The sequence below is a fragment of the Orbicella faveolata genome, unplaced genomic scaffold (genome assembly GCF_042242905.1).
Source record: "Orbicella faveolata isolate gen_17 unplaced genomic scaffold, um_ofav_v1 contig_12, whole genome shotgun sequence".
In the NCBI taxonomy this organism is placed as follows: Eukaryota; Metazoa; Cnidaria; class Anthozoa; order Scleractinia; family Merulinidae; genus Orbicella; species Orbicella faveolata.
The window spans coordinates 22784046-22799295 of NW_028301539.1; the positions used below are offsets into that span (position 1 = coordinate 22784046).

The 15250-nt window shown below is 37.8% G+C and overlaps 1 protein-coding gene across 3 annotated transcripts; it reads right to left on the bottom strand.

Annotated features, from left to right (window-relative positions):
• Positions 1–1452: 1452 nt before the first annotated feature.
• LOC110044058 (coadhesin-like) lies at positions 1453–14123 on the bottom strand. 3 transcript variants are annotated; one of them, XM_089282891.1, is made up of 19 exons: positions 14019–14123; positions 13583–13612; positions 12870–12902; positions 12590–12691; positions 11590–11757; positions 11088–11294; positions 10375–10545; positions 9804–9974; positions 8800–8970; positions 8313–8483; positions 7159–7329; positions 6252–6422; positions 5670–5840; positions 5092–5262; positions 4678–4845; positions 3895–4074; positions 3162–3260; positions 2754–2803; positions 1453–1703 (listed from the first exon to the last, which is right to left on the bottom strand). In XM_089282891.1, exons 1-18 carry the CDS (start codon positions 14095–14097, stop codon positions 2784–2786), a joined length of 2454 nt encoding a protein of 817 aa, XP_089139017.1. In that variant the 5' UTR covers positions 14098–14123; the 3' UTR covers positions 1453–1703; positions 2754–2783. The 3 variants fall into 3 exon arrangements, with proteins under 3 accessions (XP_089139017.1, XP_089139018.1, XP_089139019.1); XM_089282892.1 differs by lacking the exon at positions 9804–9974; XM_089282893.1 differs by lacking the exon at positions 5670–5840.
• Positions 14124–15250: the final 1127 nt, after the last annotated feature.

Sequence of the window (15250 nt, forward strand, 5' to 3'; positions counted from 1 at the left end):
TATATCGTCGTCTGTGGCAACTTTTATACCACGTCCTGAAGCCTAAACACGATATATCGTCGCCTGTTTTCAACCTGGTTCTGAAATTTGGATTCTCGCGTTTATCTAACGTCTATTAACAAGGTTCGAATATATCCTGGGCAACTTTACTGCATTAGAAACGGTAAGCGCATCAGCCATCCGCACATTCACGAAGTTATTAACGGTCCACAAGCTTTGAGTCGAGTACTTCTTTGCACACAGAGGACATCTTTTTATGATAGTAATAAGTCAAAGTTGTTGTGGTAGACAAAGAGTATCTTTGAAAATTGTGATCCACAGCAGGGTTTGCTTTGTTGCCGCATACGTATCATTGTAAACAAAGCGGGAATTTTGCTTCTCTTTTACACCCCCCTCCCATGCAATTGCAATATTTCACTGCCGATGGATTACTTTAAGTTCTTTAGCGCATACTTATGTCTGTTGTTTCCTGAAAACATACCTGTAGGGTCATGGCAGCTTAGCTAACCTTTATAGTTTTAAATTCGCTCCCTCCATATAAAAGAAGAGGGTTTCTTAAATTGTCGCTAGTGTGATAACTTGTAGGATGTAGCAGATACAACTGAACTAAAGGTCACTTTAGCACAATCTCTTCCGCGGTGAAACTCACAAAGCGTCCGGTTCCCTCGAAGCGAAGCGACTCGAAAACTCGAACAGTTCTTGCTACGATTCGTACAGTAGCACTCCAGATAATATTTTCAAAAGCCGTTTTCTCTTGTTTTCATGTCTTTTTTACCTTATGAGTGTAGAGATTGTTGAACTGAGTGCTGGCCATTTGGCCAAGTGTCCCGATCATTTTGCGATTTAAGAACTCGCAGTCGTTCGCTTGCTTACATAAAATATCCTGGAAATATCCAATTAAATAGACTGAAAAGCCCCAGGATCGACTCTCCACCTCTTCATGTCTAAGACTACTGTTATTATCTGTTTACAGCTCTGAGATGTCCTTAAGATGTTTTTTGGGGGCTTTGAACACTATCCTCTTCTCCCGTAATCATTCTAAATTTTCAGCGCGGCATTAGAGTAATACAACTAGTGACGTCACTAGGCTGTTTTGGCCGCGCCAAGATGGCCGCCAATTTTGGGCTTAAACAGCCAACTTCGAACGGCTGAAAAAGCAGTTTTCGCTTACCGTATGAGAAAAAAAGTATGCAGTGTTTTCAAGTAACGTTGAAACTTTATTACTAAGCAAAAATCTCACATACGAAAATTTTGTTTCAGTAGCACCTTAACGAAAGGAAGTGGTATACATGCACCTTCAGGCATTTTATGCTACGGAGCCTGGAGGTAAACACTGGCACCGAAGGACCCTCTGGTTCTTCCGATCTCCATGATTTGCATGGACGTATTGACATCTACGACGAAATAACCGAACATCGGCTGATAGACCGAAAATAATCAAGAGAAAAATAATAATGTCTACTACGTTTGTCATTTTATTTAAAATCTCTATGAAATTTCATCTCCGGGAGTGACCTAATAATTCAAAAAGTAACATTACAGCATCGCTTTAGACGAAAAACATAACAAAAGAACATATTATATTAACAGCTACAGCTCTTTTCTCAATCCTGCTACAAGTAATTCCATAACCCGCAAGGAAGGGTGTTTAATACTCCGTCACAAAAGTACGTCCCTTTAAAAAGCTTCTATCTTTCCTTTTTCTGGAAATAGAAAAAGAATATACCTCGTTATTGATTAGAAATGATATAAACTAATGTGATACAGAAAGAAATCTCATTAAGATAGCAATAAATCAAGACAATTTGCCTAATTCCCCCGGAAGGGGGTACTCCCTTATATGGGCTATGTAGGTATGTGAGGCCCCAAAGGGTAGGGTTTTTCAGCCGTTTTGGTCATAAATAGCTGGGATATCAATTTTGGCCATTTTGGTCTTAAATAGAGTATGGTTTTAGCATTCCAGTCTTGAATTGGGTATGTTTCTTAGAAGAAGGTACTTTTTCATCATTATCAATAAGACCATTAACAAAAGCCCTTCATAACTTATGTTTAGGGCAGCTGTGTTTTGGGAAGCGGGCCGCACACTCCCACCCAACGTTTCTGGGAGTACCACCCGGACCTAATTCTGACATTTCCGCCCTCCCGGTGAAAAGAAACGGGTGACAAGATGTACATGTTAGAGATACCATCAACTGGAGCTTATTGAAAGAGGCATAGCTATCATTTAAAACTTTGACGTTCGTATAGTAATCCGTTTTAACTTTCTACTATTGTTACCAGCTTAAGCTGTCCTTTTTTGCTATTTGGCTCATTACTAACACTTTAGCGCTTGTCTACATTGTACTTTGGAAACTTTATGATACTGATTTCGTTTCACATGACGGTGGTTTTGCTTTTCAAATACAGAGAAAAACTACTACAGCTAATCTCCAGTTATATATAAAGTTTCTTCTTATAATGAGTATTCTTCAATAGCCCGACCCAATTCACAGGACTACGATAAAACGAATTCCGGTGTAACGGATAGAAGTTAAGAAAATCCATGTAATGAAGCCAAAGAAATCAACACTACCCAGCTAAAACGTCAGTACGGCAAGATTCAAATTGAAGGCAAAAGAGATGAAAGAGGTGAAAATGCTAACTCCAAATGGCGATATTGGTTGTTTTGGCATAAATCATTAATAGAATACTCTAGGCATTTCCCCTTGGCCCGTTGACATAACCCCTTATTTATGCTTAGAATGTTACGTTACCTGTTAACTGCTCAGCTATGAGGGGTTCATCTAACCAGAATAGTAATGGCCTGCAAGCATTGGACGTGGTGTAAGTGCATAAAAAGAACTTATTCAATTCAAGCTGTTATTCATCAGTTAGAAAGTTACGAATAACAGCCAACATACTCGCTCGTATTTATAGGTCGTGAAAAAATTCGACAATTCATTTTATTTTAAAATTCTTGGTATCGTGTGATAGCCAGCTCTGTAAGTTATACTTTGATATAGGGGTTTCGGTATCTACAGTTTAAACGGGACGCGCTACATCCCTTGGACAAGAGACAGCTCTAAAAGTGCTCTAAAAGGCTATACGGTAACCTTTATGCGTGCGCACTGAAATTAGAAATCACAACAAGGAAAACGGTGCCTTAAATTATAAATACATACATGCATCGCAGGTTTTTCTGCAAGATCTGTAATATCGTCCGCATCTATAACTCATCAAGACGTATTTACAGTAGCCCTGACTTCGCTCGTCTCTGCAAGCTTCAGAAAAGAAAGTAGCCATTAATCACTTCCAATTGCGGAGGAACTCGGGGACAAAGTATTGTAGGAATACTAAGAACTGTTAATATAATTATAGTCATCACCGGTGTTTACCGGCTTTGCAGTTTAGATGCAGGTATCCTTTAGCAGTAATACGAAGAGCTCGAGTCTCTCTCGGCTAATAGGGAGGGACAGAATCTTGCCGTTTAGATCTAAATGTAAATTAGAGGGCCAATGAGTTGTAGCGTTCCTTTGCCACATACCCCTTCGAGGACTAATTGAAAATTAGTAGGCCTGTTTTACAGTCCCAGTGGAAAGTGAGCAGCTAGGGTGGGGAAGGGTTCTGAAAAGTGAGCATTCATCATCTGGGGTTTTGAAAAAAATAATGGAACACAGGGTCCTTGACTGAAATACTGTTACGTGACATCTCTTACTCAACATTGGGTGATATCCCAAAACAAAAATATCTTGAAAGAAGAAATATACACTTATATATTTGTACTGATATTTTTCATGGACAGTTGTGTTTGACACTTGTTTTTTTTTTTTTTTCAATGCTATTTTTCTGAAATGACGGTCTATAGGTATTTGTTCCTTACATCCAAGTAATATAATAAAATAATTAAGGTCTCACTCTTTTCACAGGGAACTCGGCTTCCGCATCTTCTGGTCTGATGGAAATATCCTCGGCACGGTCTGCCACCATATGAGGGAGCTGGATGTGAACATGTGCGTCTTCTTGTTTGCCTGCCTCCTGATCCGCAAGTGCGGCTACATTTGCTGTAAGGACCCCAAGACGACCAACCACCATCAACTGTATAAGAATAATCAGCGAACCCAAAATCAGGTCAAAATTCTTAATTGGCACATAATACAAGGGGAAAAAAAAAACATTATTTCTAAATTATATCTATTTAACAAATTGACGTCAGTTTTTCATGCGTCTGTCCTGTTAATGATCATAAATTTCGTCATAACATTGTCAAAGTAGCTGTTGATCCCCAGACTACTTTGACAATGTCATGACGAAATTCGTTGTCAGTAACAGGACAGACGCATTAACAACTGACATCAATTTGTTTTTTACGATAGCAAATTGTCAAATTGTCCGCTCTCGCCCGTTGACGCACCGAATAAATTATAAATTCGTGTGTCTGTCCGCTTATTGACAATGCAAATTAACCAATGAGCGCGCGAGAATTTCTGCAGTTATCGTAAAAAAGTATTTTGAAGAATGATGTGCTGACGGAAATTGAGTGTTTTATCTCTTTTTTTACGCAATCTTTTCAAAAACTATTGCAGAAACGGTGTTACTTGTTATTGGTATTGATGAAAAACGTCTTTAAAAATGGCAGACTAGAAAATAGAGAGCTTAAAAAGGAGCTTCTAATCAAAGTATGTTTTGCGACCACCTTACCACGGCAATGGTACGAATTACATCTCCGAGATTCTCGTCTCGGTCCTTCGCAGTCTGCTCCACCGTTTGCTGGTGCTGGATTGTTACACTTTCGGCTCCTGTATTGGTATCCTCCACATCGTCTGTTACACCTACCGTACCTGCTCCAAGAGGACCAGTGACCATCAACTGAAAAAAAAAGTTATCAACTTATGTACAATATCGTTGAGGCGAACGAAAGTGGTTTTACTCTCTGAACAGCTAGGTGATAAATAGAGGACAGGCAACAATGAAGGAGCCTCGTGAAAGGCCGATGTGCTTCTTCTTAATTTATTTATTTATTTAACCAAGCCCTCAAATCCACAAAAAGTACTGAGTACATGTACTGAGTACATGGTACCATGTCAAATTTTTAATGTTAACAGGACACTTTACCTTTACAGGGGTGTGTATTGCATCTCCGTGATTCTCGGTTCGATCCCACACAATCTCTGCCATTGTACGCGAATGTTGGGTTTTCGCACTTTCGGCTTCTGTATTGAGATCCTCCACCGCATGGCTTGCTGCATGGACCGTACTTGCTCCACTTGGACCAGTTCGCATCAGCTATCATTATAGCAAAAAAAAGGATATAAAGAAAAGTCTAATATCAGGAACTTGGTTAGTGGCAAACATTCTATCCAATTGATTACAGCCGTGAAACAGCGACGAAGAAGAGGCGTACAGGGACAAAAAGAAAATAAAAGAAAAATAGAAGGCAGGTTTCCTTTTATCTTTGTATATTTCAAGCTGGCTTTGGTTTTTGTACGCAAAATATTAAATAGGCTAAGCACAAAATACTGATTCCAGTATTGCGAGCACCGAAATCAGATGGTTTTACAGGTCAATGCTCAATTCCGAGATACGCAGCATAGGTGTATACAATCTGTAGCCACTTATCTTCTGTTCCTTTGTTTTAGAAGAATCCGTGAAATAGTAACAATAAAAAATATATATATATATAGTCACATTACTTTTACAAGGTTGTGAATTGCAGCTCCGTGAATGCTGGCTTGGTCCAACACAAGGTTTACCACCATTTGCTGGAGCTGGTTTATCGCACTTGCGACTTCTATATTGAGATCCCCCTCCACATGTCACGCTACATACACCGTACTTGCTCCACGAGGACCACTTACCATTTACTGTGGAGATTTGAAAAGTACCGGCATCATTCGCTTTAAATGGTTAACATCCATGTGCTACTCAACTTTATTCACTGTTACTTTTGACAGGGAACTCAACTCAGTCGCCGTGCTTACTGAGTCTCCCGAATGTCGGTATTACATTTGACAATTCTTCATAACAATCATACGCAGGAACTTAATCATAACGATCATCATAGAGGAAACTTAAGTACAGTTGTAAAAAGGCTTACACAAACAAAGCTACAGTAATGAGAATTTTTTTTTTTGATGACGCTGGATATTTTTTCATCTAAGAAGTTGTCACTTTGGTTTTCAAACCCGAATAAAAGTTTCATAATTATTCACACCACCATGAAATTCCTAGTGAGGGCGAGTATGCCGGAAAGGAAGAAAAGACAATAAACTTACCTGGACAAGCTTGTGTCTCGCAGACTACTGATTGAAAAGATGGCCCCCGGCAGTTTTTTCCTCCACTAGCCGGTGCAGGATTGTCGCATTTCCGACTTCTGTACTTGAACCCTCCTCCACAAGTTACAGAACATTTTCCGTACATGCTCCACCGGGACCACTGTCCATCGACTAAATATGAATATATGATATATTTCATGAATTTTAGAAACTACTGCCTTTCTGAAACAAAATGCTTACTTTTCTCTGAAGAGTAGATGCCCCAACAATGAGAAAAGATCTCACAAAAATTTTCCTTGATTATACAACCTTAACCTTTAAAGAGCTTGGAAGAGGTCAATGTAAAATGCACAGTCACTTTATGTAAATACAATACGAAACTAATAGTTGAACAACAACAAAAAAAAACAATAAAAAATAAAAATAAAATAAAATAAAATAAAATAAAATAAAATAAAATAAAGTAAAATAAAATAAAATAAAATAAAGTAAAATAAAATAAAATAAATAAAGTAAAGCACGGGTAAGTTGTCATTGAGTCCACCCATCGCCATATTTTTTTAGATAAACTATTTACCTGGAAATGCAAATGTTACACTCCAGCGACTGTTTTGAAGTTTTCAGTGACTGTTTTGACATTTACTTTTGTCAAAGTAAATGTTTCTTTTACAATGCCACTTTTGAGTAACCTGGACAGCAATTCTATTTGCCATTAATTATAGAATTTCTTACTTTTATGTCGCTGCTCGCTTTCAATTGGTTCCTACACATACTTCCAGGGATGCAATGGTGCATTATGTTTCTGATTTTTTGTCTCTAGATCATATCTTGCCGTTGAATCTCAGAACTGAGAAATATTTCAAACGAGAGGGAAAGTATCGAGTAAATACAGCAAATTATATTTTACCAGCGCATGCTTGTGTATTACAATGGTTTGTTTGTTGAGATGGCCCTGGACATTGTTTTCCACCACCAGAAGGTGCTGGGTTATCGCAGGTTCTTCGCCTGTACTGTGAACCTTCTCCGCAACTCTTAGAGCACTGGCTGTACTGCTCCCATGGAGACCAATGACCATCAACTAAGGGAATAAATCAGTTGCTTTCCATTAATTAAAATCTATGTTATAATTTGTCCTTGAAGAGTTTCATGGTAATTATGAAATGCAAGTATACTCTTTTAATCAAACAGGGAGCGGCAGAAATTGCTAGCCGCATTCCGCATGGGAAAATGGTTTCTGGGTTTGTCCTCCGGCCTTTTCTATCACGGAAGAATTCATTCTTTGCCACGATGGAGACCACCGATTATAATTAAAATGCCACTTGTTCTCTTTTTTGAAGGATGTTCACTAGTTATCATGATCGAAATAAATGCAAAGGGAATATAGAGCAGGACATGCCAAACTCGTCAAAGGAGTTTACTGGAGAAAATTAAGGCCATAAAGGATACTCGCTCTATGAATCAGCAATAATTATCATACCGAAGTATATATGAAATAATTCATATTTGAACTGCGGTTGTAGATGAAAGTGAAGAATGATCATCGCAGTAAATTTTCCACCGCCAATGTGTAGCTTCATAGCTCAGTTGGTAGAGCAACGCACCGGTGTCGCGGAGGTCACGGATTCGAATCCCGTTGAAGCCCTGATTTTTTTCAGGCTTCTTCTTTCCAATTGCTTAAATTAGAAAATTTACTGCGATGATCATTCTTTACTTTCAATTATCATACCCTTGAGAGCATTCCTTTACAGCAGGGATAGAAGTGATACAGAAAAATTAGCAATTAAAGTAAAACAATTATTATTGTAAGTAGCACCTGTAATTGCATTGAATCGTAAGTAGTGTAAGTAGTGCGTAAGTAATTGAATTGTATAAAAACGTTTTGTCGGTAATGTAATGGACTTTAGTGGTTGTATTACTTTTGTAAATAGTATAAGTAGATGTACCATTGTTTGTAAGTAGTGTGAATCACAATTAAAGAGTAAAAAAAACAACAAAACAAAAACAAAAACAAAAACAAAAACAAAAACAAAACAAAAGTAAAACAAACCACGAATGTCTTACCGGCACATGCTTGTGTGTTACAGTGCTGAGCCTGGAGTGATGGCCCTTGACAGCTTTTTCCACCACTTGCCGGTGCAGGGTTGTTGCATTTTCGGTTTCTATACTTCAAACCGCCTCCGCAAGTCTTTGTACACCGTCCGAACATACTCCAGGGTCCCCAATTACCATCAACTAAAAAATGAATTAGTTTTATGAATTAGTTTTAGTTATTCGCATTTGTACAATAACACAGAAAGGTAAACGAAGTCATTTCTTTCATCGGAAGCCATTCGTAGTCTATTAGAGTTTCAGTTCAGTTTCCACTCCTTACGTTGTATTTTACGCTATTGGTTTTCTGATAAAATGCTGGAATACATTTATTTATTTATTTATTTATTTTTTCATCTATTCTGCAGCATGTTCATTTATATTTATAATCATAGAAATGGCTCTCAATCAAACAAAGCTTTAAGGAAAGGAATAAATCAACATGTAAGTATATATTTACCAGGACACCCTTGGGTATTGCACGCGTTTGATTGCTGAGATGGTCCAAGACAATGTTTGCCACCGCTGGAGGGTGCTGGGTTATTGCAGGCTCTCATTCGATGCTGTGAGCCTCCTCCACAACTTTTGGAGCACTGGCTGTATTGTCCCCATGGAGACCAATGACCATCAACTGAGGAAATAAATGTATTATCTGCATTATAATATCTCATCTAGGACTTTTATCATAAGATTTAAAAAGATTATGATCTGCTGGCGGAAATGGGAAGGAAATGACATTTTCATCCTCCATAGTAAGGAGAAAAGGAAACTTCTTTTCATAATTGTATCCCATGGAAAATACTGATCGTTTTTACAAACCCAGCCGGTTTTCCTTCTTTTATAAATTTTAGCAGTCACTTTGTTGACTGAAACTGTTTCTTCATTGTAAGTATAAAGAGGAGACAATAGACATGACTATCTCGATGATTAGCTGTTAAACTCATTTCTCTTGTAGCGTATGAAAACCAGTAAAAGACAACAAAGTGATCGATTTAAGAAAAACAAGAAGAAGATCATCCAGTGATTATCTCACTAGCGCATGGATGTATATTACAATGCCGAGCCTCATTGAATGACCCTTGGCAATCTTTTCCCCCATTAGCCGGTGCAGGGTTGTCACATTTTCGTTTTCTATACTTCATACCACCTCCACAGGTTTTTGAGCACTCTCCGAATGTACTCCAGGGACCCCAATTACCATCAACTAAAAATGAATAATTTGTTGACAAGTTATTCCCAGTTTGTCCCTTAGAAAAAGCTTGGCTAGTAGGAGAGACAACTTAACTTGTCAGCGAAGTCAAACACTCAAACCCGAGCTGAATAGTTGAAAGCGAAATTCTTCTTCCACAGTTCCTTAAGTAGGGAACCAAGTACTCTTCTGATCAACCACCCAAGAACAAATTTTACATTTTGTTTCCATAACATCCCCTTGAAGAAGAGCTAAAAGAATATATATATACTTACCAGGACACCCTTGGGTATTGCACACGTTTGTTTGTTGAGATGGTCCAGTACAGTGTTTGCCTCCGCTTGAGGGTGCCGGGTTATCGCAAATTCTAGTTCTGTACTGTGAGCCTCCTCCACAACTCTTGGTACATTGGCTGTACTGTCCCCATGAAGACCAATGACCATCAACTGCGAACACAGATAGACTTAATTACAAAGGGCCTGAAGGGCCTGATCGTAGGCTGTTACTTTTAAATCTCGATGATCAGACCATTCATTAAAATCTATCTCTTTGAGTGCATTTTAGACTTTTAGAGAGTCTTCACTAATATTTTGCAATGAATTTAAATCTAATTGGATACAAAAAGAAGGAGTATATGTAGCCGTAGTTGGATGATTTGGAACGATGCAATGCGCATGCATTCCTATACGTTTCATTTCGACCGATTACTCTACATTTTCCCAAGTTTATTTGTGATAATAGGGTGGAGCAGCGAAAGGACATCCTGACATGCAATTTTACATTGACGGTCTTCGCTTAGTTGACCTTCTTTCTTCTAATTTGAGGAGAAATCACGTAGAGATTTACCAGAACATGTTTGTGTGTTACAGTCACGAGACAGTGTAGATGGTCCTGTGCAGTGTTTACCGCCCTTTTTGGGTGGAGGGTTCTTGCATTTTCGACGTTTGTATTGTACTCCTCCACCGCAGCTTTTACTGCAAGAGCCGTACTGTCCCCATGAAGTCCAACCACCATCAACTGAGGGAAGTTAGAAAAAAAAAAAGCCTTTACTAGGATAATAATACTGAAAACGAAACTGACAGGCAACTTTGCACTTTGCACTCGATGACAAAGTGTTGGAAGTAGGACTAGCTAGTGCTTCAAGCTGTTTCTCATTTATCAGTGATTACTGTGAACAAAGAGCACACTATATCATCGCCAAATAATAATCCTAATTAAACAAACTGTTTGACGTCAGTGAGAAATTCTGATACAGGGTTCATAACTCATGTATGCTGTTCGGATCTGAAAATGTCCAAGACATTTACCAATTCCACGCGTTCTTTCATGATACAAAGTAGTCATGTTTGTTACTTTGTATCAAAGTGTGTTCTAGTCTTAGATACTGTTTAAGAGGTGACCACACATTTCTTTATTTCTAAATATGGATCCGTTCTCCATGTTGGGATTCTTAACAATGTTATGTTCAGTTTAAGTCCTTTGTTTCAGTTGTTTGCTCTTCTCCATTGTCGAGGGTAAATAAAAGTTCCACATTTATGCATGCCAGCCTTTTGACTTACCTGGACAATGTTGCACGTTACAAGGTCGCCGCTGTCTGAAAGCCCCTTTACATGTTTTGTGGCCGAAAGGATGAGACGGGTTTACACATCTGCGGATTCTAGATTGCATTCCTCCCCCACAAGATTTACTACACTTGCTGTATGCACCCCAAGCTGTCCATGTGCCTTCAGACGGTTGCACGGAAGCAGCTAGCATTCTAAAATTACCTGCAGAAATAGGCAGTTTGTTTTACTCAGATTTTTTCATGTGGCAGCATTGCTCATTATGTTCTCGGCTTCCGTTTATAACGGATTATTATAAATACCGGGGTTCGGGAGCAGCAAGATACGATGACAAAGTCACGCTCGTAACTTAAATATTTTAATGCTGGGAAGAAAGATCTTGTTTGTTTTGATTGGTGATAGCACTTTCTTTGAGTGTTTTATTTAATCAATTAAAACGGCTATCAACAGATAATGCTATTCCACTCTGCAAAATATTCCCTATGCTAGGTTTTCATACCAGGGCATGGCACGTGCTCATTGCATCGCCGCTGTTCCATTGAAGGCCCTTGACAAACCCTTCTGTCGAATGACTGATTTTTACATTTCCTTGACCTGGACTGATAGCCGTAACTACATGACTTAGAACACGGACCATAGTCACTCCAAGAGCTCCAGCCTCCTTCATCTAATGACAGAAAACAGCTTAGTATCGGTGGATTAGTCATAATTACAGTTTGATCAGATACGATGCATATTCCGTATTCAAAGTCACACTTATGTGGGATTATGATCATATAGAAAAATACTGAATGTTAAGAAATGGATACTAAAAGAAAAAGGAAATAAAAAAGCTGTAGCTTTAATTTACTGTTTATTGAGTACTGTGTGCAGTCAATATAGATTCATTGGCATTTTCCTTACACCCATTTCAATTTGTGATTGACCCTCTTAATTTGTTTTTCTATTCAGTGCATAGCTTGCAAATAGAGTCGCCTCTCATCGTGAGGAGGTGGCTGTATTTTGCATGCAACTTCGATCAGGCGTGGTCCAGATATGAAATGAACTGTTTAGACTGAGTTAACCGACCGATTCAGAATTCTTGATCTGACCCGTTCCAATAGAGCGGTTTTCAATTGAATGATTCAAAAAATACAATAAAATTAAATTAAATAAAAACCCCAAGTAATCATCCTGACCAATTACGAAAGACACAGGCAATCAAGTGATCCAATCAAAACTCGAAGAAAAGACATTTAGCCGAGGCAAAGCGCGCGAAAACGTGTGCTAGTGCGCGTCATCACGATTGGTCAAACAACTTTTCATTTGTAAGGATAAGGGTAAAACTCTTACTGATCTCAGTCCATTATCAACAAGAAAACCAGTTCACACGGTTAACATATATTTAAGTGCTGTCTTTCACTTTTGATCCAATACTAACTGATGAAGTTATGTAACACCATCTCTTTCTATCTGATACTGACAGTTCATTTTCTCTCTGCGGAGACAAAATCACTTACCTGAACAGCCACCACAAGTTCTTGGACAGTACGTAGAGACAAAAGGGTGGAAACAGTGCTTGATATATCTTCGACACCAGTATCGTGACCTGTCAAAACATCCTATAAGAGAAACGTGATTAACTTCTGGGTGAAAAAATGTAAGGTGAAAAGAGAAAATAATTCACGTAATCTAAATTCGATGTCCAGAAATTACCTTTCCTCGAAGTCTTTTAATATTGTATACAACCTAATTAACTTTGTATTCGACATAAATTCGGTAAAAAAAAATAACACGTACCTCTGACAGCGTTGGTCCTGCCTTGCGAGTTTCCTATTATCAAACGAGAAAGTACTAAAAGTTAACAGCGAGTCACTGCGTTATAGTTTTGACTTAAGGACTTAAACCTAATCAGTATTTTTACCAACTATCTCCTTATGGAGTTATTTTTCTTTATATGGCTAGTTTTAGCTTGTAATATCATGGGTAATTTTGCTATTTATCCTCACTCGAATTGACAAAAAATTCGATGGTGCAATATATAATGATTTTATGACATTTTTCGTATTTATGTTATTCACTTGATCAAAAAGATGTTAACCAGTGAATGTGCATGCTCAAGTCGAATTGTTCAGGGAGCTTTCTGAAACTCCAGTGAGAATCCAATTTATCTCTTATAAAGATTTTTCTGTTCTGACTTCAGAGCATAACTATAGTCTATTCCTGGTACATCTAATTCGCAATTTGAATACGTGCAAGATATTTTAGCTCCAAGTCATGGTTTTTTTACAACTATGACTTCAATAGCAGTTTAACTTTCCTTACAATTTAATTTTATTAGTTTTTTCTATCGGTATTTAGCATATCTTCCCCTACTTTTTAAATCTTAAGTCGACTTTCATTGCGTGATCGCATAACCATGTTGCACGTTCTCTATTAAGTCAGCCTGTAGCACTTAAGTATGATATCAGCTTTTCGTGAAATTAGAACCGAGCTAAGGTACTTATAATTACCAAGTAGATCGTTCAGTTGCTCAGCAGGGTCTAAAGAAAGTACAAAAAGAAAAGAAAATGCTAAGTATTATCAGCTATCCATTGGAACAAATATGACTGAATAAAAAACGTTAAATTTTACTCAAAGTAATAATACCACCCTTCAGTTTCTAGATCGGACTCGTGAAAAATTATCACAAAAAAGGAAACTTACTCCTACTACCTGACGATAGAATTTGGTAAGCTTTTCAAAATGCCTGCCAATTACGTCTGCCTAATATTTGAGTATGAAAGCTTTAAAAAATGTCTTCATTCATGGTATCAAGGAATCTCTTTCCGTCACTTAGTTTACTTGAAGTTGATTCAACCGCTATCTGTCCCTTGCCAATATTTTTTCTTCTCTTTCAAGAAGTCGCACTTAAACTTAATGTGATTTAGAGTGTCATTAGATAATTACCTGCTTCAATTTCGTCCTTTGCAAAAGAGAAAGAAAAGGTGACAACAAAGAGCCAAATCAAGATCACTTGTCCCTCCATGGCTATTACAACAAATTACCATTCGTCGAATTAAAATTCTTTTATAAAAGCGTTAATAACAAAAGAACTGTTTTAAATCTCTATATCGGTTGTAAAACACTTGACCAGTATCTCGCAGTTTTGATATCGCTCAACGCAATTTTTCAGTTGCGGTGTACACTTAGTCACTTCTATAACAGGTAAAATTACTTATCTCCTTTTGCAAACAATTATTCATAGTCCTTCTTACCGAGGAATACATTTGGCCGTGGGAAATACCTTTGGTTTGAATAATTTTAGTATACATTTTACCTGTGGGAGAGTAGCCTTTCGTTTGTTGTTTTAAAGGTCCCTGTCCGCGACATCCTGTGTGGTTTAATTCGTTGGTAAACTGTAATATTGCTGAGACAAGATCTGATATTTATTCACAGATAGGTTTCATGTGTGACTAGTATTCCCTTTAACTATTCTGAAAAGAAGTTCTCTCGTCATTCTTACGCTGAAGAAAGCCTCCTACTGGATTTGAAGTTTTAAATGAATTTCACGTTAGTTGCGAAGTTAAGTAATAGCTACGTATGTGTACTTAATACTAAGCGATAAATACCCGAACAATTAACAGTGCCATTGATCGTTGACTCATTGAAGCAGTGAAAGGGTTCGATTTTAATCTTTAATTTTTTCCCTCCTTATGGAAAATTAGGTCGGTATTGAGAATAGAAATTTCAAATAACCAGTACCGCACACAAGTTTGTGAGCAAGTTCGAACGTTGTAGTCGACGAGAATTTGCTGTTGCACTAGCTAGCATTAATTCAGTAATGTTGTCTTAAAACATATAAGAGGAGTGCTTAAATCCCGGGAGATTAAAATTCACTCTGAACCATTCTTATTAGTAGCCAGATGTACCATATTTCTCTCTTTCTTTCTTTTTTTTTTTTTTGTTTTCAATATTTCTTTTCCGCAAAACCAAACGTTGGCGAATAGGGTTTGAGGACATCATCATGTTGGGTAACGTAAGCACAGTGCTAACAGTGCTTATTCAATAGGAAGTTAGTTAACCAAAAAGCTGCTTTGATTTGTCACGAATGGCTTCTATTGTTCACTAAAGATGTAGTACTGATCAACAAAAGCCGAGCAAAAGTTTTCAATATAAAACGCTTTTTTTGTGTGTGTGTG